The 26920-nt window shown below is 37.9% G+C and overlaps 3 protein-coding genes across 4 annotated transcripts in view; 1 reads left to right on the top strand and 2 right to left on the bottom strand.

Moving 5' to 3' along the window:
- The window catches only part of LOC116306475 (carboxypeptidase B), a 3919-nt gene extending 3489 nt beyond the window's left edge, over window positions 1-430 (top strand). The window contains exons 9-10 of the mRNA XM_031716542.2: window positions 39-126; window positions 202-430. Coding sequence (XP_031572402.2) covers window positions 39-126; window positions 202-383 — 270 coding nt within the window. The 3' untranslated portion in view covers window positions 384-430. The remainder of the gene's footprint in view (window positions 1-38; window positions 127-201) is intronic.
- Window positions 431-1264: 834 nt separating this feature from the next.
- Window positions 1265-5355, bottom strand: LOC116306476 (carboxypeptidase B). The gene is made up of 10 exons (XM_089032953.1): window positions 5026-5355; window positions 4369-4453; window positions 3837-4046; window positions 3659-3763; window positions 3217-3321; window positions 3016-3126; window positions 2465-2552; window positions 2187-2392; window positions 1922-2006; window positions 1265-1847 (listed from the first exon to the last, which is right to left on the bottom strand). Exons 1-10 carry the CDS (start codon window positions 5115-5117, stop codon window positions 1666-1668), a joined length of 1269 nt encoding a protein of 422 aa, XP_088889079.1. The 5' UTR covers window positions 5118-5355; the 3' UTR covers window positions 1265-1665.
- Window positions 5356-7895: 2540 nt separating this feature from the next.
- On the bottom strand, window positions 7896-23344 carry LOC116306481 (low-density lipoprotein receptor-related protein 4). Of its 2 annotated transcripts, XM_031716548.2 has the most exons (23): window positions 22980-23344; window positions 21283-21691; window positions 20814-21217; window positions 20061-20189; window positions 18967-19357; window positions 18440-18831; window positions 18238-18363; window positions 17335-17731; window positions 16847-17238; window positions 16554-16682; window positions 15933-16386; window positions 14668-15074; window positions 13494-13628; window positions 13009-13185; window positions 12734-12940; window positions 12399-12653; window positions 11894-12124; window positions 11610-11819; window positions 10847-11308; window positions 9458-9622; window positions 9274-9393; window positions 8987-9122; window positions 7896-8821 (listed from the first exon to the last, which is right to left on the bottom strand). In XM_031716548.2, the coding sequence occupies exons 1-23, from the start codon at window positions 23032-23034 to the stop codon at window positions 8419-8421; spliced, it is 6186 nt and encodes a 2061-aa protein (XP_031572408.2). In that variant the 5' UTR covers window positions 23035-23344; the 3' UTR covers window positions 7896-8418. The 2 variants fall into 2 exon arrangements, with proteins under 2 accessions (XP_031572408.2, XP_031572412.2); XM_031716552.2 differs by lacking the exon at window positions 20061-20189 and having other exon boundaries at window positions 22980-23338.
- Window positions 23345-26920: the final 3576 nt, after the last annotated feature.

The following is a 26920-nucleotide window of genomic DNA, read 5'->3' as shown; positions in this document are numbered from 1 at the left end:
CGAATAATTATCTGGTTGGGTTATTTGTGCGTTTACAGCAAGAGAAAGCAATGAAAGCTGCAGTGAAGGCTCTTTCGGCGGTTCATGGCACTTACTATAGATATGGACCAGCTGCAATCACAATATGTAAGTATCATAGTAAAAATAGATGCTATGTATCTTCATCGTTCTTACTTTTCTTTCTTTTGATTGTGATACTAGATCCTACAACTGGTGATACAACTGACTGGACATTTGGAGTGTTGGGTGTGGTCCATTCGTATTGTGTGGAACTGAGGCCACGATCGAGTAACCCAGGTTTTATTTTGCCCCCAGATAAGATCATTCCTGTTGGCCAGGAAACTCTTGCTGGACTTAAAGCATTGACTAGAAATATGACATAATATGATGATCAGATGATAAATTAAATGATCCATTTGGCCTAAAATTATCAGTCGTTATTGTATTCGTTATTCATGCACTGAACCTGCGTGTGATAAGAGACTGGACCTGCGTGTGATAAGAGACTGGACCTGCGTGTGATAAGAGACTGGACCTGTGTGTGATAAGAGACTGGACCTGCGTGCGATAAGAGATTGAACCTGCTTGTGATAAGAGACTGGACCTGCGTGTGATAAGAGACTGGACCTGTGTGTGATAAGAGACTGGACCTGTGTGCGATAAGAGACTGGACCTGTGTGTGATAAGAGACTCGACCTGCGTGTGATAAGAGACTGGACCTGTGTGTGATAAGAGACTGGACCTGCGTGTGATAAGAGACTGGACCTGCGTGTGATAAGAGACTGGACCTGCGTGTTATAAGAAACTGGACCTGCGTGTGATAAGAGACTGGACCTGGGTGTGATAAGAGACTGGACCTGCGTGTGATAAGAGACTGAACCTGCGTGTGATAAGAGACTGAACCTGCGTGTGATAAGAGACTGAACCTGCGTGTGATAAGAGACAGGACCTGCGTGTGATAAGAGACAGGACCTGCGTGTGATAAGAGACTGCACCTGCGTGTGATAAGAGACTGAACCTGCGTGTGATAAGAGACTGGACCTGCGTGTGATAAGAGACTGGACCTGCGTGTGATAAGAGACTGAACCTGCGTGTGATAAGAGACAGGACCTGCGTGTGATAAGAGACTGGACCTGTGTGTGATAAGAGACTGAACCTGCGTGTGATAAGAGACTGGACCTGTGTGTGATAAGAGACAGGACCTGCATGTGATAAGAGACAGGACCTGCATGTGATACGGAGACTGGACCTGAAGCGTTAAACATGAAGGGCCATAGGTTTATCAGTGCTAAGTTGGCAACTGCCACGTGTCACAATCCTACCTCTCTAGTAGAGTTCTTGAATGGATCATATTCTGCTATATTATATAATACGTCCCTTTATACAAGTTTGCATTTTGTTTCGGCTTTATAAAAAAGAAAGAAAAAATGATGACTTTTGTAAACTGTTTATGTCTTTTTCCATGCATATGATCGAACGGGCGTTCCAGATACTAAAGGACTTCGTGTTGTATGGTCGTGTTGTACTGTTTCAGTTCTGACATGCAGTTTTGACAATTAAAACTCTTCAAAGATATTGAGGCCATTTAAAGGCAGATACGGCTGGCCTTGCATTGATTCAACCATAGTACAGTAACCATCATGTCGAGATTTTATAAAAACTGATTTACAGGACTTCTGCTAAAGCCTTAAGTCCTTGAAAGGTTTCCTTTCCTACTGGTGCGATAAATGAAGGTGGTAGAACAAAGCCATAAAGGTCCATTAAACTTGGTCGTAGTTCAACACCATATGAATGTGTAACCCCAAGAACTCCAAAAGTCCAATCCGTAGCGTCCCCTGATGTAGGATCTGACATAATAACAATAACCAGATTAGATAGATATCCCCACTAACCGGTAGTTAACTCACGTAGTAATACTTACAAATCATGATTGAGGACGGACCATACGTAAACTCTGTCCCATGAACGTGTTTGATTGCTTTCACCACTCTGTTCATTGCCGATGCCTTTAAACATAGAAAAAGGAATCAGAACATCTTGAGTAACATATTACACGTCAGTAAACTTGCTTTTTGGTTCTCTCTTCTGGTTCTAGGGTTTTTCTCCCTTAGCAAACATCAACTTCTAAATTCCAAATCGATCTTGGAACAAGGACCACAGTCTTAGCTGCTATCTAATTAATTTACCTGTTTTCTATAATTGGGAGGAAACTGACGCTTATATCCCCATGGCGACATCCATAATTGACCATAAGAATGGAAGTCCACGTAACCACGTATTCGTTTTCTTCTGCTATACAAGAACTTGGCAACATTTCTTGTCTCCACTTCAGAGAATGCCCTGGGTCCAGGGTAAATTGGACTACAAGGCTTATTGGGTGCTGATCCAACACCTTTTTGAAAGAAAAACTAATTAGACGTTTTAATCATACTTCCTTTTTTCGACTTCATGCAGTGCAACTTACCTCCCCAGTTATGGTTAAAGTTCCGATTAAGATCTGCTCCCATGCAGCCATCTACGCTCGGACTTTTATTCTTGCGCCACATACGATCCTTCCATGACAAACACATATTATTAGTCATTATAAAATAACTATTATAGATGTCACGTTCTTATCGGCTGGCAGTGCGTGCATTATGAGACAACACAGAAGGCGCGTGCACTTTCTATTTATTCATTCGTGTCCATTCTATTTTGTATTTATAATAGAAATCAAAAGCTTGCTTTATGTGCTGTGTGTCGACATAAAGCAGTTGAGGTTTGGCTGCAAAACATTGGATTGGTTATGAATTTGCTCATTTCTGGCAAGCCAAATTAGACATTTACGAAGGTAATACACATGAAAAAAGTTCTTGACTCTGATTGGCTAAAGGCAGTGCTTTTCAAATAAAATCAAACTTTTCTCAATTCGGCTCGATTGTTAACATTAGTAAACATTAAAACTTTGTATTTTTCGATGGTAAAAGATCAATTATAATGGAGAAAATCAACATTTTCATGCTTACGACAACTTACTCTATTTCGTGTATACAAGTAACCGTCAACGTTTATTATTGGCAAGATGATCCATTCCAGTTTTTCGATCAACTTTCGAATTTGACTGTCTCTTTCGTAGTTATTGACGAGCTGATAATCGAAATGAAAAATCTTATTTTGTGTATTTTGATTTATCATGAGTATCATTATTGGTAAATAATGCATTCCTTATCAACTTACCCGTCGCGCTAAATACATACATGTAGAAATACTAATCCACTCTCTGCTGTGGATCCCACAGTTCAAAAATAATATAGGCTTGTTCTTCGTTTGATTGGCACTAATCTGTGGCAAAGAAAAACATGATTTTGGTGAAGGTGCAAACATCATTATTATAGAGTCATCACTGCTCCATTGCCTTTAGTGTCTAGGGATATATTACAGTAGTAGTGGTAGTGGTAGTGGTAGTGGTAGTGGTAGTGGTAGTGGTAGTGGTAGTGGTAGTGGTAGTGGTAGTGGTAGTGGTAGTGGTAGTGGTAGTGGTAGTGGTAGTGGTAGTGGTAGTGGTAGTGGTAGTGGTAGTGGTAGTGGTAGTGGTAGTGGTAGTGGTAGTGGTAGTGGTAGTGGTAGTGGTAGTGGTAGTGGTAGTGGTAGTGGTAGTGGTAGTGGTAGAACTACATACCTGAATCAAGTAAATGTTGCGTCCTTCGTATGTTTTCCCAATACTGCTCACACGGGCAATTGTGTTGTTATGGAGTTGAGACAAACGCCGCATTTCACTTTCGATCTGCAAAATTAAGGGCCCTACTATTCTCAGACATATCGGATCAAAAGGAAGATGAATTATTGTATATTCGTACCTGTTGATAAGAGTGGAAAGAAGAATCAAAGTTTCTTCCTGAACGAAGTCTCATGCCCTCCATGTTGACCAGCCTTTGCAGGTTGCGCAAACGCACTTTGAAAGGAATATTATTTCGTTGTAGAAGTCTTTCAAATTGTTTACATTTTGAACGCGAGACATGAACATCCACAGGTCGCGCGATGAAAGAGGGGAATGTCCAAAAATCTAGCTGAGAAAAAAAATCAAAATCAAACGATGAATAAACTATCAAGATAAATTTCAACGTTTTGTTGCAGAAAAGTCACCGAAATGTTCCAGTATTACTAGCAGCACTGATTGGAGGAGAGCTAGTGGGATGCAATAGCTTTACACAGAAAAGTTATCCTCACAATTTTAGGGGGGGACTAATTGAGTTTCTTCCGTCACCACAACGGAAAACAATATAAAAAGGCATCGCTTTTTTCTGCTGAATGGGGGGCTTCAGCCCCCCTTTGTCCCCCCCCCCCCCCCCCCCCCCCCCCCCACTCCTGGATCCGCCCTTGATATCATACCTCATAGTTCTGATCGTCTTCCACTAATCCATTCAAGAATTTCAAAGCAGCTTCAGTCTTTGGTGTCACCCTCAATACACGATCCCTAGTGAACATAGCAAAGCATCAATAGATCTTCTCCCATTCAGTTCGTGAAGTATAAGATTTTTGTGTGGCAGCTGTATTAATATAACTTTACATTTGCATGACTTGCGATATAGATATAGATGACTAATGATTTAACATTTTTGCCCATGTTTTCTTGCATGTAATCACTTCAATGCATATTATAACTAATACAACATAACATACAACACAATTGAATCGTGCTGGACCTGTCGATGTCAAGATAATCATATGATGGTGATATAGGAAAATTCCTTTAGTTTACATCGTAATTAATAAAAACGTGAATTCAATGTTTTGTATTTGCGGTTTAGTAGTAAACACTATGAGAGGCCTTAAAGGTCAGTAAAGCCAGTAAAAGTCTGCATGATCCAAAGTTATGACGCTCAGGCGTGATTATTTTTAGAAGCCTGACTTGAAAAACCCATCATGATATATATGGACACGTTCATAGACGATGATTACCATTTAGTTCAAGTTATCGTGTATATCATAAAGCAGTCAGCATAGATGTGTACGTGATGTCGTATTAAAGTGATCATGACCACGTACCCGTAATAAGTCTTTCTTCTTCCCACTGCCGCTCGACTAATCATCAACACGATTGCTGTACTGATAATCAAATGGTCTATCGCTCGAGCCATTGAAAAATATGAATACCCCAAAAAATTCTGTTCGAATAGCTTTTTATCCACGGCTCCAAATCCGACTAAGAAGTCTAATCGACGACTCGCTGATTATTAACCATACAAGGATTGTATTACGGAGTTACGGATGTCTTATGTTACGAGAGCCATACTAAATCAGTGGCGTAAAGCACAACCTTTGATAAGGATATTATTTCATGTCCCAATCACGAAAATACCATGCCAGCTTTCTAACGTGACTTCCATGCATAGTTATTTATATAATCTACTCTTAACCTTGTCCTACGCTTCACGAATCAAAGCTGTCTAGTAATGTAGTATAGATTACGCAAAAAGCACATGACAGTTCGTTTTCCTGTGTGTGGTTTATATGAGGGCATGTATGGGAGTTATGACGAAGAAATGACTATAAAATGTTTCACTCAACAATATGCTTTCAAACTTGCTTCAGTGGTTGCTTGTATCTTGGTCAGTCTTCTCCGTTCTTATGGTAAATAAGCAAATTGTTGAGTGAAATATTTTTTGTCATATTTTCGTCATATTTCACATACATTCCGAACACATGATGAACTATAGACAGGAAGGAACCTTTGTTTTGGATGTCTGTGGCATCATAAGACTGATCGAAGACTCAATGTCCTCATGGACAGTCCTTCATTGTATAGTCTGCTGCGCAGCCGCTATTGGTGACGACACTCAGTAAGCGGCTGCTTAGGAGACTATACTTTAGAACCAATAAATGCGTGCTTAAAATGCCTATTTTCACTAATTGGATGATTTCAGAAAACCTTCTCGACATTTCACTCAAACGTGGAAAACTTCAACTGTGAATACTCTAAGGACAGAGCAAAAGTGCATATGACCATTGAATATCAGTGTCGAATCAATGTCGAAATGAAGGGGCGTAAGGTATGGAAATGGCTTCCTTCTGTTTGAAATGAAGATGGTACACATACATCAACTGAAGATGGTACACATATATCAACTGAAGATGGTACACATACATCAACTGAAGATGGTACCGCATACATCAACTGAAGATGGTACCGCATACATCAACTAAAGATGGTACACATACATCAACTGAAGATGGTACACATACATCAACTGAAGATGGTACACATACATCAACTGAGAACATCAACTGAAGATGGTACACATACATCAACTGAAGATGGTACACATACATCAACTGAGAACATCAACTGAAGATGGTACACATACATCAACTGAAGATGGTACACATGCATCAACTGAGTACATCAACTGAAGATGGTACACATACATCAACTGAAGATGGTACACATGCATAAGCTGAAGATGGTACACATACATCAACTGAAGATGGTACACATACATCAACTGAGAACATCAACTGAAGATGGTACACATACATCAACTGAAGATGGTACACATACATCAACTGAAGATGGTACACATACATCAACTGAAGATGGTACCGCATACATCAACTGAAGATGGTACACATACATCAACTGAAGATGGTACACCTACATCAACTGAAGATGGTACACATACATCAACTGAAGATGGTACCGCATACATCAACTGAAGATGGTACACATACATCAACTGAAGATGGTACCGCATACATCAACTGAAGATGGTACACCTACATCAACTGAAGATGGTACACATACATCAACTGAAGATGGTACCGCATACATCAACTGAAGATGGTACACATACATCAACTGAAGATGGTACACATACATGAAATGAAGATGATACCGCATACATCAACTGAAGATGGTACACATACATTAACTGAAGATGACACAGCTCCCCCATTGGGCGCCATCAAGTAGAATGATCATGATTTGTCAAAGGTATTCACGGTATTTCTTGGCGGTCTTCAAGTATATTCGAGCTTGTGAAAAGTTGCAATAGGCACAGCAGCTGCAGCTGCAACTCAGCGGGCAAGCAAAGGACAATAGTAGACCAAACATACATCAAGTGATTTGATTTATCAAGTCGTTACGCGCCTCCTTGTTCGTGTCTACGCGTACGGTGGACTGTGCTACAGCTTAGTGTTTATATTGTGTATGTATTTATATCAAAAGAGAATGAGATCCCGAAGCAGATTTGCACAATTGTCTAATATAAGTTTCTAGTTTGAAGACAGAGTCTGGTGATCCTATCATTGCAAGAAATTTGGATGCTCAAACTCGATAATAGTACTATTAATTATACAACTTCTCATTATAGGTAACTGTCCAATTATTTTCTTAATTGGACAGGTCTTGCCGATATGGAATTAATTAGGCAGCTATATAATTAATAGGTAATGGGATTTCATGCCCTCCAATCAAGAAATAATTAGACTCGAAAAATTCCTCTGACTGCCAAATTGCACTCGGCCTACGGCCTCATTCAATTTTGGAAGTCCTCGGAATTTTTCTCGTCCAATTAGTTCTTAATTGGACAGCATGGAGTCCTATTACCTATACCAATAGTACTATTAGTATTAATAATAGCATTATCTTTTTTTGTGATTGGCGTTATTCCTTAATTAGGTTAATAAATTTCACTCAGCCCCAGTCTCTCTCTCAATTCCGTACAGGCCAATATTGAAAAGAATTTGTTTTTTTTAAAAACTCTTTTCCTCTGAAAGTTTACTTTTAGAAAAATTATCCTTATAAAAATACATCTAGTTGCCTTGCCTCTGACCTCTTTTTTTACAAATACAGGAAGTTACCCCATGGGTATTATCGGGTTATTGGTATAGGGAGGATATCACACACACATCCGGTCCATGGAGTAGTTACATATTTAGTTTATTCTTGATCACTTTATGTATTTACAATAAGTTAAATATCATTGATAAATAATATCATGAAATGACTCAATACTAGCCATCTTATTTCACTATCCTTAATACGAATTGTCATCTTAACATGTTTATGATTATATTGGTTTGAAGATATGACTAAATAATCTATGTCAAGGGCTTAAAATAACGATAGAGTTGAGATCAATCTAAACATTCATAATTATCCAATCAGTGATTGTAATGGTGGAATCCAATGACTAATAACAAGTCCGTAGATTTGCAAAATAGGCTTACTGTCAAAATTTGCAGGATTTGTTTTTTCTAAATATCCGTGGAAACATTGATATAATCCATTGGATAAGCTGAACAAATATCAAAGGTGCTTCATCGGTCAAGTTCTGCTGACCATGTCACTACTGGTTGTGCGCGCTAATTAACTTCATCTTTGTTCTCTCTCTAGATCTGTCAGGGCAGAAAAAGTATTCAGCCGTCACTTTTATCCATCTACACTTGAGTAGCGTCCATCTGGGCATTAATCTCCTGCAGTTCCAAGGACGTAGAGACCTGTTCACTTATCTCCTCCGATGATGAATTTTTATCGTTTTTCTTTTTCCTTTTTTTGTCTTTTTTGTCCTTTGTTTTTTTCAGTGGAATTTTCACGTACATATCTTCATCATCGATTTTCTTATCTTTCCTTATTGATGGTTTCTTAACGGGATTCAGGGTGTTGTTGGTTGAATTCGTCTTTTTGTTTTTGTTCTTTTTATCTTCAAATCTCACCTTCAATCGCTGCACTGGGGCACCATATTTATAGCTTTCACCGCGAGGTTGGTCAATTGCAGCTTTTCGCTTAAGCATCATATCCAGTGCAAGTGTGCATTTATTGCTTCGTCTTCTTTGTTTTCTCCTGAAAATGACAACCATAAGGACAGGGATTCTCTTATTATGATTTTCTACTAAAATTTATATTAAATACTGATTTTTTTAGAAGATCAATTTAGATTTTAGAATATGAAAGGACATACCTAGAGCTCATGTCGGTGTGAGAGGGGGTGGCAGACGAAATGCGTACCTTAATAAAATGACGACTAAAAGCACAACAGACACCACGATGACAGTAGGAACAACTAGAGCAGGAATGACTGCTTTCAGATTGACTCCTCTTTGTTTCTTGCTTAATTTTGGATTGGATTGGACTATCGTAGTTGCTGAAATTAATGGATTAAACTTGATTTATTTATCACATGCTTGACTAAAATGTTGATCAGAAAAAAAGAGAGAATGAAAAAGAGGTTTTACTTCAAAGTGGGACTAGAATTAGAATACAATATAAACTAGAGACATTCTTAAGAAACTTACAGCAGAATCCACATGACATTGGGCACAATCTAAACATCGTTGGCCGATCATTATCACATTCGCCTTTTTCTTTCCATTGTTCGCACTGATCAACTCCATTATCCGGGATATCTACACATTCTAAAAAGATATAGAAGAAAATTAACTCTTATTCAAAAATGTTTAGAAGATGTCATATTTATACCTCTGCATTGGTTGATGGTGCGCGCACTTTGAAGGCCAAGAGTTGATAGTCCTTCTTTACACTTCATGCAATCAACTTGTCCTTCTTTGTCTTGGTAAGAGTCGACAGGACACATTTCGCAGTTATCTTGACTAACATTATGATAATAACCAACTGGGCAGTTCACTGAAAACAGAACGAAAGTCACTTGTAAACACAAAGGTTTATCAATGTTTTACTGAAATTCATAAAAACGATCGATGCTAGCTACATACAAACATCTTTTCTTGCAATAGGAGAGGATACCATGATCGTGTTCATATCGATTTTTTCTTTGAGTCGAACATTTTATCTGAAGAGACTAAGGGAGCTAGGGAATAGTCACGTTCACAGTTCCCTGCGTCAACTTGAAAGGTATCCTTGCCTTTGTATCGAAGCGACAGTGATGAGCTAGCTTGCAATGATAGAGACCTTTTATAAACACCTTGGATCACATGTCTACGGTGTCTATGTTAACGATTAGGACAAGTCTTCCAGTGTCTATAACAATAAAAAAGCTTACCTTTTCCACAACTAGAAAAAAAAACTTGTCCTTATCGTTAACATTAAATCCTCACTGGGAGCAAAATACTTGTAAAGATTTATAGTTGACATCCAGAGGAGGGTGGACACTCGTCACAAGCTAAATTCATCCAATCATAAGCCTTATATAAATTGCGGCTTATCATGGCACAACAATTTCTAATGTTTTGAACGCTATGAACGCTTGGTATGTTTTGAATTTTATTGCCGGATGGAAAATTAGAATTTTTTACCTTACAGACCATTTTTACCCAATTCTACGATTTTTATTTGTTATGAGGAAACGTTTATTAGTTGTGTAAGAGATATTTTCAACGATATTTTAACGTCTTTCTAAGGCACATGGAATTAACTCGCCGGTGGACAGTACAACACTTACAAGTATACGTCCGTAATAAAAAAAAATTATACTTGCAGTTTTTATTTAGAGATTACTATCTAAATATAAAGAAGACATATCGGACAAGCATTTAAAGGAATTGGTCCCCATCGGACCCTCAATAGTTTCGAAGATATAGAGCAATGAAAATAGAGTATTCTATGTATAAGTGCACAGTGCAGGCGAGGGGCGACAGTTGTCGACACACGTGTCTCTTGAAGAGTAAGACTGGTCTTGCACTTCCGCTGAACACTTTCTCTTTCTTTATTTTGCCGTGTGAGTTTTCTTTGTTTTGCCGTGAGTTTTCTTGTTTTGCCGTGACATGTTGTACATGTCTCTATCATTGCAAGCTCGCCGTTCGTCTTGCTTCTATGCAAAGGCACAGCTTCCTTTCAAGATGGGGCAGGGAAATATGAAGGGGATTATTGGAAGTGAGTGATTTTACTTACCGCATTGTTCATTCCAGTAAACTTGTCCTTCACCACATATCCCTTTGATGTTATCGATGACAAGACCTTGTTCTGTATCCAGTCGTAAATGATAGCTGCCAATAATCATGGACAAACTACTAACATTTATACCGTGTTTTATGAGAGCCTTAATCTCATTTCGAGTTGCATTTATATCTTCAGTTGATGCCTCTTTCGTTAAATAAACGCGGATGCCAAAATTTACAGTCAAATCATGTTTAAATGTTTCTCTTTTGGCTCTTTTTGAGTTACACAATATCTTAATACTGGCAACCATACAACTGCCTCTCTTCACACAAGCACTCAGAGATGATGTCATATACTTCTTCAGGAGTTGAGAGATCTTATTTTCGATGCCTTGGAGAATAGCTGGTTCAAGACATTTTTCTGTTTTATAACTAAGGTGGCCCATAATAGACAGTTCGGTAAATCCAACGATTCCTACAAACAAAAATCAAAACCTCTTCAACTGCGTGCTATAAAAAAGTTTCGTAGTATACGATGTTTTAATGTAATTTTGGTTTGAAGTTCATTGATGATTCATGCTCGAGCCCTATTAAACCCCATAAATTCTTCTGTCCATTGTGGTCTCTTGATATTCTTTATGTATAGACTACTAATAAGGATAATATCTTTATATAAAGAATACTAATGAGAACGCCTTTATCAGAGTTAAAGGTGCATCCATGTTTAAATGAATATACCTGATGAAATAAATCATTCATGGTTGATCGGTACTCACTTGAACAATCAGGAAAACGAGCAACTCCATCTGCGAATGACCTGAGGTTTACCCATCGCCGTTCAGCAGGAGCACAGAAATAATGCTGTTGGAGTTCCTGGGTAAACGAGTATCCATTTTTACACCCAATGCTGCAATAGATGCCGCCATTCCTCCAGAATTGACAGGACTTGAAGCCGTTGAGTGGCATGTGTATTTTACATTTGTCAGCTTGGTAAAAAAAAGCAGAATGAGTAAGAGTACGTGATATGCTAAAGACGGCCGTTGTATTTTAGTATACTTACAATATACTAAAACGTTGATTTTACAATCTGCCGTATTTTCAGCTGCGTCATAAGCTCGAACAGTCACTTGGTGGTTTCCCCAGGCCACGTTACTACCATTACTAAAGTCTACTTTAGTCACACCAACATTATCAGCAAATTTAATGCCAGGGTAAAAAACGCGACTGATTTTGTTTCTTTTCATGAAGGTAAAGTTCTTCTGGCATTCGATCACTTTTGGAGCTTCTTCGTCTGTTATTTAAAAAAATAATTTGTTTGAATGTTTAATGATGTCAATAAATCAATACATCAATCTTTTTACGTTGTTGTCTGGCACGCACATTTATACAGTGTTCTTCGTTCCTTATTTCAACTGTTGGAATAGCACGATGAACACATGCCGACTGTCAAATTTAATTTTTCATTAATCTTTTTAAAGCCGAACTGTTTGTGCTATCAGATTTCCATACATGTAAACAGAAGTGGGTGAAAAACACGCAGTGAGAGAAATAAGTAAGATACACACCTCGTACTTCAACAGAAAAGCTGCACGATCTTCTGAGTCCACTGTTATCTATTGCCGTATATACCACATAGGTCTTGCCAGCAGGGAACCTATGGGGTGGGCGTATACCGCTTGGATTTACTACAAGTCTTGGCTTCATATCTACATTATCCTCAGGGACTGGAACTTTCCAATGGACTAACGATGTTGGCAGCCCTGGATCCGTCTTTGTCACCATGTTATCTGGACAGTTCTTTAAAAATGGGGGAAGGTTATCTGGGAGGAAAAAAGATTGATTGATTTCAATGAAGCTTGGTGTTTTTGGTAGTCGCAATGCTTCAGTTTTTGTACACTACCTTTACAAGATGCAGGAACAATACTCATAGTCCACAATCCGTTTGATTGGCAGGTAGTTGATTCAGGGCCTTCTTGGATAAAGCCATAGGATGTGTTACAGCGATATTGACACGTGACGCCGTACTGGACTGGTTTAAACCCGTCATTGCAAACATCCAAATCGAAGAATCCATATTTAGGCTTAAGAGGTGGGAAGCACGTGATAACTAGTACAAGAAAATTTACTCATAAATAAGAGAAAGAAATGGAGGAAAAACAAATGATCTTGTTGTACCTTTACAGCTGGGTAACCTCGCTGTCCATGAACCATTGTCTAGACAACGCATAATTGGCTCTCCCACAAGTTTATACCCTTTGTCACACGACACATTACAAACACCTCCTGGAATGTTTCTACAGCCGAGACCAACCTTTCCATTGAGAAGTTGTGTGATTTTCGAACATCTGTTAACTAAAATAATTGAAACAGTAAAACAAAGCACGTCTCTTAGTTCAAATATGACATCAGAATAATCTTTAAGGATAGCAAGTACGTACATGACCTTCACAATCAAATGCAGTCAATGCCGGTTTTTATATATCTGACAACAACTGTCAAAATTTCTGCCAAAGCTACATTCAAATTTCATCAAATAACACTTCAATGTCAACAACTCGTCGTAATTGTATTCAACACAAACCGTTTAAAAATTCAAACTGTTCTTTTAAAATGTTTAAATCAAACTTATAAACTCAATCGTCAAACATTTAATGAAATACCTCCGACACAAGTAGTAGGATCTTCATCTTCAAGCGCAACACCATCTGGACATGCGCATTTGCGTCCTGGGGGAGCTGGTAAAGGTAGACAGAGATTACTGCAGTCTCCATTTCGAACGCTACACTGGTTGGTGTCTGAAATGACGATATTATTTGTTATGATTTCAATATCCTGAGTCATTTCACCAATACTGACCGTCGGGTGAAACTGAATGGGTGGATGGGTGTATTTCAAAACATATTGCACTCATACAGCCATGCACTCAAAGATATTTTTTAGTTAACACGCGCATGCCGTGGGAGACTGAACCATATCAACTGAGACATTCTATATTACAGCATATTCGTTGCTACATGTATTATAATCGATATCATTCTTTGCATGCATTTCAATATTCTCTCATGAGTTATAGATCATGATATGTTGCTATCTCACGCGAGTACGAGTTGTCATGAATGACAATGAGGCTTGCAGAATTGGTGACACATAAAGCAAAACTTGGTTTGAACGATTCTTGCAAACATTTTGCTGCAGTTTGACTTACAATTACTTTGTGTTGCAAACTGTTTCCATGTATCTGAAGAAACGAAACGTCAATACAATTCAGTAGACAAAAGTAAAACTAATAATAATAATAAGAGATATAACTGAATCAAAGCAATACACGGGGCCAGTTTCATAAATGAAAACTAATCCTGGGTGACTTGATTAAAACATGCAATGACAAGAATGTTGATATAATACATGTAGCACGTATGCGTGTAAGAATCTCGGTTGTCGTGGTAACGAAAGGATTGCATACTGACAGTTTGAACTGGGTGGTCAAGAATTATGAATATTATTGCCATCACGTGATGGCAGCAATGACAGGAGACAGGAACAATTGAATCTTGTCTAATCTGATTGATGACAGTTTGAACTGGGTGATCAAGAATTACTGAATAGTATTGAGGTTGAGCACCATCACGTGATGGCAGCCATGACAGGAGACAGGAACATTTGAATCTTGTCTAATCTGATTTGCACAAGAAAGATTTAAGTTTCCCAGGGGAGAAAGACTCTATTGTTATGCTGCCCCCTGTCATGGCTGCCATCACGTGAAGGTACAAAGCCTCTATCGACTGGTGGTAAAGAGAGTACAATGATGATAATTGCAATTCATAAAACACCTACCGATATCTATATCCATTGGACCAACTACTCTAACATCGACTGGTCGAGAGAGTCCAGTAATTATGGCTTTAGGAGTAGTACCAATAGCTATCTCTAGCTGATATACTGACCGTGTTAGTACGTCAGCCCAATAAAGCTTTCCCCTATTAAACGCCAATCCAAAAGGTGCTCTTTTGGCTCGTTCTTGTAATGTATCATAAACAATAAGTCTGTTTTGTCCACTCAGTGAAATACACTCAATTTTACCTGCCCCTCCATCTACCCAGTACAGCTTTCTGAACTTAAAATCTATAGCCAAGCCTGTAACTCTTTTTATGTTGGTTCCTATAAGGATCTTTCTATTGCTGCCATCCATGTGAGAGGTTTCTATTTTTGCTGTAGAACTATAAACTGTCCAGTACATATTCCTGTAAAACATACCAATGAAACCTTGTCATATGCGCTAGAGAAATAGACATTCTATTTGTTAGACTATGATGATCATGTAGTGACAAGGGAAGGAAGAGAGATATAATGCCTAATAGACGATGAGGATCATGTAGTGACAAGGGAAGGGAGAGAGAGATATAATGTCTATTAGAAAACTCTTTAATAATTCATGAAGAAAACACAATAGAAATCATGACCATGAAGGTGATTTTAAATCTGATAAAGATTCGTCTTCATTTGCATAAACTTTAACTTGGATTTTCTCTATCAAACTTGGTTCATTTCGTAAAAAAATCGGTACACAATGAGAACAAACATCATAAGTTTTCTAAGCCGTTCAATAATCTCGCAGATCGTGTTTTATCGGGTCTAAAACCACTCGGCTGCGCCTCGTGTTTTATACCCGATAAAACACTGCTGCTCGTTTATTAAACATTACATAGACTATGATGATCATGTAGTGACAAGGGAAGGGAGAGAGATATAATGTCTTATAGAATATGATGATCATGCAGTGACAAGGGAAGGGAAAGAGATATAATGTCTAATAGACTATGATGATCATGTAGTGACAAGGGAAGGGAGAGAGATATAATGTCTAATAGACTATAATGATCATGCAGTGACAAGGGGAGGGAGAGAGATATAATGTCTAATAGACTATGATGATCATGTAGTGACAAGGGAAAGGAGAGAGATATAATGTCTAATAGACTATGATGATCATGCAGTGACAAGGGAAGGGAGAGAGATATAATGTGTAATAGACTATGATTATCATGCAATGACAAGGAAAGGGAGAGAGATATAAAGTCTAATAAAGTATTCATATCTACCCTTCAATAGGATCAACAACAATTGATCCAGGCGTTTTTAAGGACCAACTAATCAACAACTTTCTGTTAGAACCATCAAGTTTCGATACTTCAATCTTCTTGTTCACAGAGTCAGTCCAGTAGACGTTTCCTGATATATAATCAACATCGATACCGTCCGGGTACTCCAGTCCGCTTTTAACAATAATTTCACTAAAAAGTCCATCTTTCGATCCCCGCATCACAGCTCTCTGTTCAACATCAGTCCAGTAAAGAAGCTGATCGCTAGGATTGTAAGTAATAGAGGCTGGTGTGGCCTTCGTTGCTCGATGCATCGTAGATTTTGATACTTGAGAGTCGTAGATTGAATCGCATGATAAGCCACTGGTATCTAGCGCTACTTCAAATATATCTTGATAATCCATATCAGCGATAAGAAGGGTTCTTTTGCTTTCTCCATTAGTCCGTCGAGAACCTGGTAAAACGATGATAGCATTATCATATGCAACTCTAGTTAGACTCAAATTAACATATCTAAATTACATTGCTTTCTATCCTTTGGATTTCTTCCAAATTTACTCGTTACATATGATTTTCCCAAAAAAATCTTTTCGGGGTTAAAAACAAGAGGGGTTATCTTACCATAGTCACATGACTTTTTATTGGTCATAAGAATCTTTCCTTCTGCACATGCGCACTTGAAGACATTAGCAGCACTGTACAGGCACAGATCACTACATCCACTATTGTTTGACGAGCACGGGGTGAAAACTAGTAAAGATCATATATTACATGTCGTTATGTATCAATCAAATAAATGATTAATGATAATATTGATATCAGTAATGGTTCGAATCGCAAAGGAGTGAAGGGTGGATTCAATCCTTAGACCGCCATCACATATAACAGTAAATGTAAATGATGTTTTTCCTTACCATTTGTTAACGATGTCGTATTAAAATAGCGAATGGTGGTTGGTTTCTTCATTCCTGTTACCATGGTCGCATTTAAATTATTATGTATATTAATCTTGTAGACGTTCCCTCTATGTTGGTCAGTTAAGAACGCATAGGGCATATCAAGTGTAAACCCTTGTGGATACACTCCCTGCTCGAAGTAAAACACTTCACGATTGGCGCCGTTAAAGTATACACTTTCTACAACGCCTCTCGTCGCGTCAAGCCAATAGATACGCCTTAAATGATGGTCCAAGGTCAGACTTGTAGGACAGACTATTCCTCTATTGACGACAATCATGCGGGACGTACCATCCATCTGTAGAACTTCTATTTTTGGTAATATCCCACATGCACTCACAAACATCTTCCTGGTGACAAAAACAACCAGATAGAAATATGATCACATACCATAATAATCTAGCCTTAATTATAAGATTAATTAATTCTATAAACAGTTTACACACCCTTGTTCAAGGTTAAGCACAATCCCTGTTACATTTGTTATCTGCACCAAAACTTTCCTCATGGAGCCGTCAGGGCGACTGACTTCAATTCTTCCCTTTTCTGAATCTGTCCAATAAATGTTATTATTGATCCAGTCCACAGCAATCCCCAGAGGTTTCTCGACATTACATCGATGAAGAAACTTAAATTCCTCATTTGCTAGGTTGTAGGAATTGACGGTTCCCGTATTCAGGTCCGTCCAGAACAGGGTATCACGAATAGGATCATAGTCGAAATCTGATGGAGTACTAGTTGCTGGTAAGACAGAAACTGGAGTCCACGAAGAATCTGATCCATCAAGCGGCAAAATATTAAGGCTTGGAGCACTTGCATCAGTTATAAGAAGAAACTCTCGAGCTGTTATGGAAAATAATAGGTTCAAAATTATAGTCTGTCCATATGATCATGGCTCAAACGATGCTATAGAATTACACTGTACAATCCAAGCTATAGATTACAAATTGAGTGATGTACGGGCCCTGGTACTGTGCAATAAATAGATGAACAATTGATTGGGGTACGGGTCTGGTACTGTGCAATAAATAGATGAACAATTGATAGGGGTACGGGTCTGGTACTGTGCAATCCCTATAGATGAACAATTGATTGCAGTATACTTCGATCAGTAGGTAGGGAGTAGTCGAAGGCCTACAGTTCATTGTGTATATGAACCATGTAATGAATGACTATAAACAAAAACTGTCTGCCATATTGGAAATATTGGGAGCCGGTCTATCTTATGTAGGAGACCATTAGCACTCTTTGTGATTGTCAATGCTATATATTCGTTTGGCACGGTCAGTGTATGTATTAACCATTATACATAACTATTAGTCAATATAGTAAACAGCATTAATCGGTACCTCTTTTGCATGTCTTACGATCAGAGTGTAGCTTATATCCTGAGGGACAAGCACACGTGTATCCATTATGTCGAATGAGACACATATGACTGCAGCCTGCGTTCATATTGTCGCATAACGTTGCCACTGATGTAAAAAAAGAAGACATTACTAAGGCTAGCTATAACTTATAGTCAACAAAATGTGCACTGATTTAGCCTACCTTTCGTATATGATGCTGGATCGTACACAAAAACCCCATATGGTCGACTTAAGTGTTTTACATAAGGTACAGATACCCCAGTAGTAGTATTGAGCTTTTGGACACTCTGACTTCTCACATCAGACCAATACACATAACCATCAGAGAATGCTAAGCTGAAAGGATGAATGTTTTGACTTTGAAATTCAATTCGTCGATTGGCTCCAAAGAGGTCACATGATTCTATTTTATCGTGAAAGGCATCTGCCCAGTAGATTCTACTGCCGTGGTAATCAATGGTTAACCCATTAGGCCAATGAAGACCATCTTCAACTAGAGTAAATCGACTCGTTCCATCCATGTTGGCTTTTTCTATCTTTGGTTTTCTTCCCCAGTCAGTCCAATACATGTGTCTGCAAACAAGACACCAAAATGAATTGGATATACTTGCGGCAATGTTTTTGTGGGTAAACGCCCATATTTTCTTTATTGCATTAATCTAACTTTTTCATGAGTAACTTAAAGATGCAAGCGATCAACATTCTTACCCATTAGGAGGATCAAGAACAAGACCACGCGGCTTCTCTAGTCCTTGCATAATCACAGGAGTCTGCATTCTCGTGTTTAGTTGCGCGGCCTCGATCCTACGCGTTCCTGCGTCCGTCCAGTACAGATGTCTTCCCAACCAATCAATTGCTAGACTTTCTGGTCTGACAGAATAGCTTGCAAAAACCTCTTCTCCGCTCATATTGAGAAACACTCGTCGAATATTTCTTTGGGATCCATCAATCCAATACAGTCTTTGATCAAATGGTTCATAGGTGATGTCCGTTGTTTCATTGACCGACACAATCATCCTATTGTGGTTAGGAAGATGAGTGTAAATCTTGTATACTGCTGGGGCATCAGCATCTGTTACTAACATGAAAGAGCTTGGTACTGAACCAAAAGAAAGACAGACAAACAAAGAGTGAGCTCAAAGAAACTATGAGATGAATGATAAATATAGATAAGTAGATAGTATGGATAAATCTTTGTATTTGTAAAAGATTATATTTACACTTAATCTTTCTGTAAGTAATTGACAATTCATTTGCAAAAATTAAGCATATAAATTTAGCCAATCAAATAAAATTGCTCTCAGATTGGAATGAATAGTTTGCCGAATCGGCTGATATACTGCGGGTGTCGACTGGGTTGTTTTGGATAAAGGTGCATGTGCCATTAAAGATAGTGAAAAAGTGCTGTTAGTATCTGCCAAGTATTCCTTTGAAATTCTAGATGCTTTAATTTGATTAATTAATTATTGATCTTAGAAGTTTTTATGGAGTTATTTGAGATATCGAGTTTATGGGTTTATAGTTAAGCAACTGTTTTCAGTCTTTTAGCTTGCCTACTTTATATTTATAGAAATGTCGCTCAGTTACATTTCAGTATCTAGTGTGTATCCAGGCAAACAAGTATGATGGCCATTGTGTCGCACACTGACGGATTATCTGGTGTACTACGGTATATGTCAAATTGTTTTTATGTGTTTATTAGTTATTTATCAGTTATGCATGCAATTGTAACAAAAACAATCAAAGTGAGTTTAAAATCCATGCATAAAACATGATAAGCCTTATTCATTTCTTGTCCCAACCTTCATCAGTACATGTTGTGTCATCACTGGTCAGCTGTCGTCCTGTTGGGCATGCGCAACGGTGTCCTTTTGAGCTGGAAAAGCATAGATAGCTACAGCCATCGTTATTGTTCGTGCAATAGTTGATGCCTGGGGTGTAAAGTCTAAGAGTTATAAAGTACTTAAAACAGGATACGGGAAAAATACGTGTTATGGTCCACCTTTTCTAGTCGTGGTGGTGTCGTTTAGTTTATTATTTGAGGAGGGTTACTAAATCAGGATTTAAAATGGAATTTCATTTGTTATACATCAATTAAAGATTCACTGTTGTTGTAATGCTATCGAACAGGAATGATTGGTTTAAGCAATATATTTGAACTATATAAGGTACTCCGTATAAAACATTAAAGCTCACGTGTAGTCGGTTGGGAAGAACAAGTCTACAATGCACTGCAAGCCTAATTACATATGATTACGTCATATACTATTACAGTAATCGTAGTAACAATTTCGTAGTAAGAATTTTAAAAAGCGTTAAAATTAATAATTAAAATTAATAAATAAGCTTCTTGCTGGCAAATTATAGTCTGTATACGTCTGCATTTTATCGTTCATAACATGATTAAACTATAATATTATTTATAAGTGCTCTTCATTAGTATCCTCTTTCATTAGCGACAGGGTGGCAGAATGGCTGAGAATTTTAATGTGATCAGTTTAAGAGCAGCTTAACAGGATGAATATTTTCAAAGGCGTTTGTCAGTCTTATCATACCTGGAAGTTGTCGGGACGAATCGTAGACCGTCACACCCACGGGCTCTAAACCCACATTATAAATATTTTCTTCCAGTTTCTTGGTCTTTTTATTAATTTTGTGAATTCCCTTTGACATCCAGTCCGTCCAGTAAATAGTATCTCCCAGTATTGAAACACCAAAAGGTTCTAAGACGTTGGGTTCTTCTTGTACATAGATAGTGTCTCTGGATTTACCGTCAAGGTCAGCGGTTTGCAGCCAGCCAAATTTACCATCAGCCCAATAGATTTGATTAGTTGAGTAATCTATAGTTATTTCATTAGGATATATTATGTTGACAGTTATTAAGGCTATTCTTGATTGTCCATCAAGGGACGCTCTTTCTATCTTTGGATTGGCTCCCCAGTCAGTCCAGAACATCATACTGAAAGAACATAGAATACATTCGAGGTCTGACTCATAGTAATAAAGAGTACAACAAATACTTACTTTGCCTGTGGATAGACTGCTATTCCCCTGGGTTGGTCCAAACCACTGTCGATAATAGTTTGTCTATTACTCCCGTCAAGGTTTGCTACTTGGATGAAGTCGTAAGTTGTATCTGTCCAATATAATCTTCTTGTCACCCATTCAACAGCTATCCCGTCACATATACCGATGTTAGACGTTATGACGTCAGTTATCTTACTTCCATCGATATTCGCACGTTTTATGATTTTCTCTTTAACGTCAGTCCAATAAACGTGCCCCTCTGCAACATCCACGTCTAAGGCAATGGCATGCATTAGATTGTATATAACAGGAATAGGAAGTGCTGAGTTCGGTTCAAGTCTATTGATATGTGTTTTATTGGAAAACAGTACAAACGTTTGGCCACTTGCTACGGCATTATGTAAAGCTGTGGAAGAAACATTAAATAATAATTACCAATGGATGTTGTATAACATATGTTATCAGTGAAGTACTGAGCTTCTTTCTTGACCTATAGTTTATTAATATTGACTCCATCAACACCGTGATAATGATACTCAATGTCATAAAAACCTACATGAGTCATGTCAATCGATTAAAGGCTGTGAGCATCAAGAACGTTTTTATCATCCATTATGGCAGACGAACGCCAGGCTGTTTTTCATCAGTAATAACCTCAGTATGCATGACATCTCTGATCGCCGTTTGGTGTGCAGTAGGTAATAACTGGCTTAACAAAGCCTGTTCCTTTATAATCAAATCGATTTGAAAAACTCAAATGATCGAAAAGTATCGTTAAAGCTGCCATACGGCTGTAATTTAAGTGACAAGAACTGACAACATGAGTATTCAGAATGTCGTCTAAAAACACTGAATATCTACTCGATTCAGAATCCTAGAAAAAGCCACTGAAATAAAACCGCAAAATTATCTATAATTAAGTTAAGTAAAACTACAAAAAACGACTGGTCTATTCATAAATAAATAACATCAAAAACTTAAGTTTATTCCCTAGCACAGTGCATGCTGGCTATCTTACTCTCTTACTGAATCATTTGGAAACACAGTTTTTCAACTGAGTTCAGGTCCAGCCGCCGTGAGTAAGTTAAAAGGAAAAATGGCTTGCATCCGTCGATCACTCCGGAGTTTTATTCGCTAAGAGAGACAGCTGTTTTCCCAAAAACATTAAAGGAAGTTTTGATAAAGGACAGTGATATATATCAAGAATATTGAAAGCATTGTTTAAACCATATTCGACGATAGTGCTTTAGTCAAACCTCGACAAAACTGGTGTCATGTAGATAATAAATGTACAAGTTGAAATCGTTAATGTACAGTGCAGGTGCATATGCATCTACTGGCGGTATCTATTGTTTTCTTTACAATTCAGGACAATCTTATTAATAATTTGTATCTAATGTTTACTATATAGGCTACCAACACTCTTTAATGTGTTTTTCTTGTACTAAACAACCTTAGGGAACTCTTTTCGCCAGATACTGCGTAAATGACTATTAATTCTCGGTACAAATGAATAAGAGAAAATCATGTTCTTCACACCGACATTCGCTTTTTTCGAAGTAAAAAAATCATCGATTTGGTTTCAGTGCGACATCATCATCAATGAATCGGCATATTGCGAAAATAGCGGTATGATATTTCAGCCGTATTCTTACAACATCAATTAATCTATCGGCAGTCTTGCATATACTCACCAAGGTAAAGGAACATCAACATAGCGGCGGTAATTCTTGCTTTGATGCCCTTCATCCCTGAAAAACGTCAAAACCCGCAATAAAAATCCCCGTAACTTCTACAGAACAAGTGGAAAAGGTAACGCTCGGTGTTAAACAGCGAATAAGCCCTTGGATTGTAAGCATACGGTAGGCCAACTTGCTCAAGGTAAATACTATTCGTAGACAGCCAACCCGCTTACATCATATAATCGTATGTTCGAGACAGATATCTGGAGTGCTGGTCACTTCTGTTCCAAGTATTTTCTGGCGTGACAAAACTTGAAGTCATTGTTTTGTACACCGTTGGCCGCGATGGCGGGCTTTTTCTAGTTTGAGTAACCACTTGTAATTAGTGTAGCCTCGTCGGACCCTGCTTATCCTATAAACATATTACATATCATGTTATATAATGGAACATCCAAAACAAACGAAACAATAATCCGAACAAAAGGTGTAAAGGATATTATTATCTGACAATACTGACAAGTCAGGAATTCTAAAAAGACCTTTAAACCATCAAAAGCTGGCCTAATTAAGTGCAAATATCGGCCCTCTTTACCCTGTATTGGACAAACAAACAATTAAGCTTATTATAACATAACCTTCCAACCCGCCGCTTGATTTTGGATTGATTTTATACGTCTTACATCCATTTATGATTTAATACAAAAGCGTCTATATTTAGCGACACAATCGCTTTGAAGGTCCATTTTCATTGTATATGACAGTTTTTTGCCAATTTAACGAAGGGACAAAACCACAGACTAAATCAGAAGGCAGTTGAATACAGTCTTCGTGTCACTAACCTTAGCTGCACTGAGTGTTGTGTGTTTTCGATCAGTTCCTGATAGCCCAATGATGTCTTTTATTTCTAGCTCTACTCTAAGCCACCACACTTTTATCAAGGTGAATATACTGTTTATTAAAGCAGGAAATTATTCTAATAGTCTAAGCATCATACAAATAAGTGTCATGTGATACAAAGCCATTCAGTCACCATCACCTTATCAATAAGAAATTGCTATTTGTCCCCTCGTAACATAGTACTAGAACTGTAATAGTACAAATCATATAATTGGAAGCTTATTCTAAAATATTTCCAGATATGAACGTCTAGAAAGTAGAGTCCATTATCACTTCAGAATAAACTTCACTGAAATCAGTACAACATGAGTGTCACATTCACTGTGGATGAGCTGATCACTCACTATCTTGAAGCACATTGTAACACCACTCTAAAGGACCAGGGGCATAGCGAATTCTTGATTATGGGGAGGGGGGGCAATTTACCTTTTCCCCGTCAAATTCACAGAAATCCCGCATGAATTAATTACATTTTGGTGCCGAAAGCAACATTAGGGGGGGGGCCTGCCTCCTTCCTTACGCTAGTGCGAAGGTGTCGACCCCTTAATAAAGATTTTCCTCACGTGATTGATCAGACACACATTAAATGACTATATGTACTGAACTCACTTCAAAACTGTAGTTCACGTATAACAAATCGTCCTTCGTTCTTACTACTAGTTCAGGAAAATGTTAGTAAAAAACGCAATAGATGTTGGCCTTTTCCTCATGTATCAAGACGACCAAAGTCGGCCCCCCTTAGCTAATTCAAAAAAAGAACATTTCTTGATTCATTACGATTCAAGTTATTTTCCCCTAATATGTAATTATGCATACATGTACGTGTATCCCCAACCTCAAAGGTGGTTATTGCTAGGGTTTCTCTATATCAGTTAATTTGTTGTTTTCATTCCAGTCCAATACCAAAGCAGATCGATCAGCTTGACCAAAACAATATAATATTCTTCAGTTGGGATGGTCTTACTTTCATGACAAGACTCCAAGGAGTCGAAGTCAGTCGATAGAAAAAAATGCCATTGCTAAGCCCATAATTACAATGCATGCAGGAGGTCATGGGCACCATGCATCACACTCGGTACACAACACATTTTAGTACATTTTAAACTGTGCGTCTACTTGAATCCTTTCTACTTTCTACTTGGTCATGAGATATATTTTCAATGCTCTCCTCACAAATTAAACAACTTAAAGGGGGGGAAAGGGGGGACTTGACAGTATTGCGTCGTACTAAGCAGCTTGGACTGGCTGACTTGCACCCTGCCAGACCTGAAGTTTATTGATGATGTACTTTACCGTTAGATGTTTGTGGATCAGGCCTGCAGAAAGCTGCCAGTCAAATTGAGGTTTCTACCCACTTAGACTTCACTGGAGACTATATCATTCAGTGAGGCATGCCATACTAGTATCGGCTACAATATTATAAGAATAATCAAGCCATGGTTTTTGGGGAAAACGTCAATAGAAAAAAATAGAACACAGTCATCGTTTGATTGATCTTAAGAGAAAATTCAATTATGTAGGGTTTAATTCCCTAAAAACCACAAAGATGATAAACCAACCTAAGTGGTTTTAAGCTTCGATCATTTACGTCTTTAGCTGAACGGCTAAAAGAATTATGAAAGTATCGAATGATCTTTCATTAAAACTTATACTTTTCCTTCACTGAATAAAACGGTTTCATAAACTACAGACCATTTTCATGTTTTATTTATTCAACTTCTAATCCTTTCATGAACCGCTGACCGCAACCAGTGCGCAACTGCACGTCGACTGTTGGTGTCTGTCTGTCTGTCTGTCTGTCACATGTCTTTTACTCGTTCCTTACTTCACGATATTTGCATATACTTATTTCAATAAAGTTAGTTACCAAAACCCTAGAAGCAGTGATCGCTGAGAATCATGGGAAATATATCATATCCAACAAGTAAAGGTTTAACACAATCTGCAGCAGTTGAGGATGCTCACAGGAGGTGAGACTGAAACTGGTAGAAGATCTCAAGCCCATCAACAGTTATCAAGCAGTTGAAACATGTTAAATGTATCTACCCATAATCCTTGCCGGTCTCAGCTTTGTAGCTTTTGGCAGGTGACTAACTATATTGAAATAAGTGTATAACGACAGTGGGATCTGATAAGAAAACCGATTAAAGGCATTGAGGTTCATCAGTTTTGAACAAATCTAGGCTATTTGCTGGGGTATTGGCTAATCTTATTACATCTGATTGAAGAACGATTAATCAACCGATTCTTTAACAAAAGTCCGCATTAAGGCCAATAGATAACGGCAAAGTAAATTATTTAGGAAGAAGTGTTATTTCTTTATGTCACTAGGATCCTGAGCACAAATATGCAAACGATTCATAAGTGATTACTCCTTACTTAATATGATTACGTATCTTACTAATGGAACATTCCCATGCAATTCTCTTTTACAATTCTTTATTTTAAAAAAAAATTTTTAGTATCAAATCTACTGTATTTATGATTTAAAAGCATAAAACCTAACCATTTATGAGGAGTTGATGACCCGACTGAAATGAAAGTCCACGAACAGAGCTATATTCTGCCATGATTTCCCATTCGTTCTTCATTTCACAGCATGTCTCAAATTGTACACTCAATTATATGAATAAAGGTGAAAAGCACATATTCAAATCACAGAGTAGTTTAAACATAAGAAGCGAAGTTAAAAAGAGGTACAAAGAATGCACACACGTAGTAAGGAGTAAGCCTAGGATGAATATTATCTACAGACAGTATCATATCGCGTATGCATATTAACATTAATCACGCCTCATCATCGTGACTTACTGTATGTATTTTACTTTTGCCCAAACGAAATTCTTATGGAATGTGCCTTAAAAATAATACAATCATGCCAAAATATTTCCATTTTTTTCAAGGACAAGCAAATGAATTCAATACCAATGTAAGAATACTACTAATGAGGTTCGTATATTTACAAAGGGATTGTCATTCGTTGACGAATATTTTAAAGCACAATTCGGATGAAATTCAAAACTGAGATCTCGGCAGTACGTAGAGTATAATAGTTC

The sequence above is a fragment of the Actinia tenebrosa genome, unplaced genomic scaffold, assembly GCF_029948245.1.
Source record: "Actinia tenebrosa isolate PJP-AT-01 unplaced genomic scaffold, QUT_ActTen_1.0 PGA_scaffold1__47_contigs__length_23844297, whole genome shotgun sequence".
Classification (NCBI taxonomy): domain Eukaryota; kingdom Metazoa; phylum Cnidaria; class Anthozoa; order Actiniaria; family Actiniidae; genus Actinia; species Actinia tenebrosa.
The sequence above is the reverse complement of the archived record's forward strand: the minus strand, read 5'-3'. Positions and strand labels throughout refer to the sequence as shown.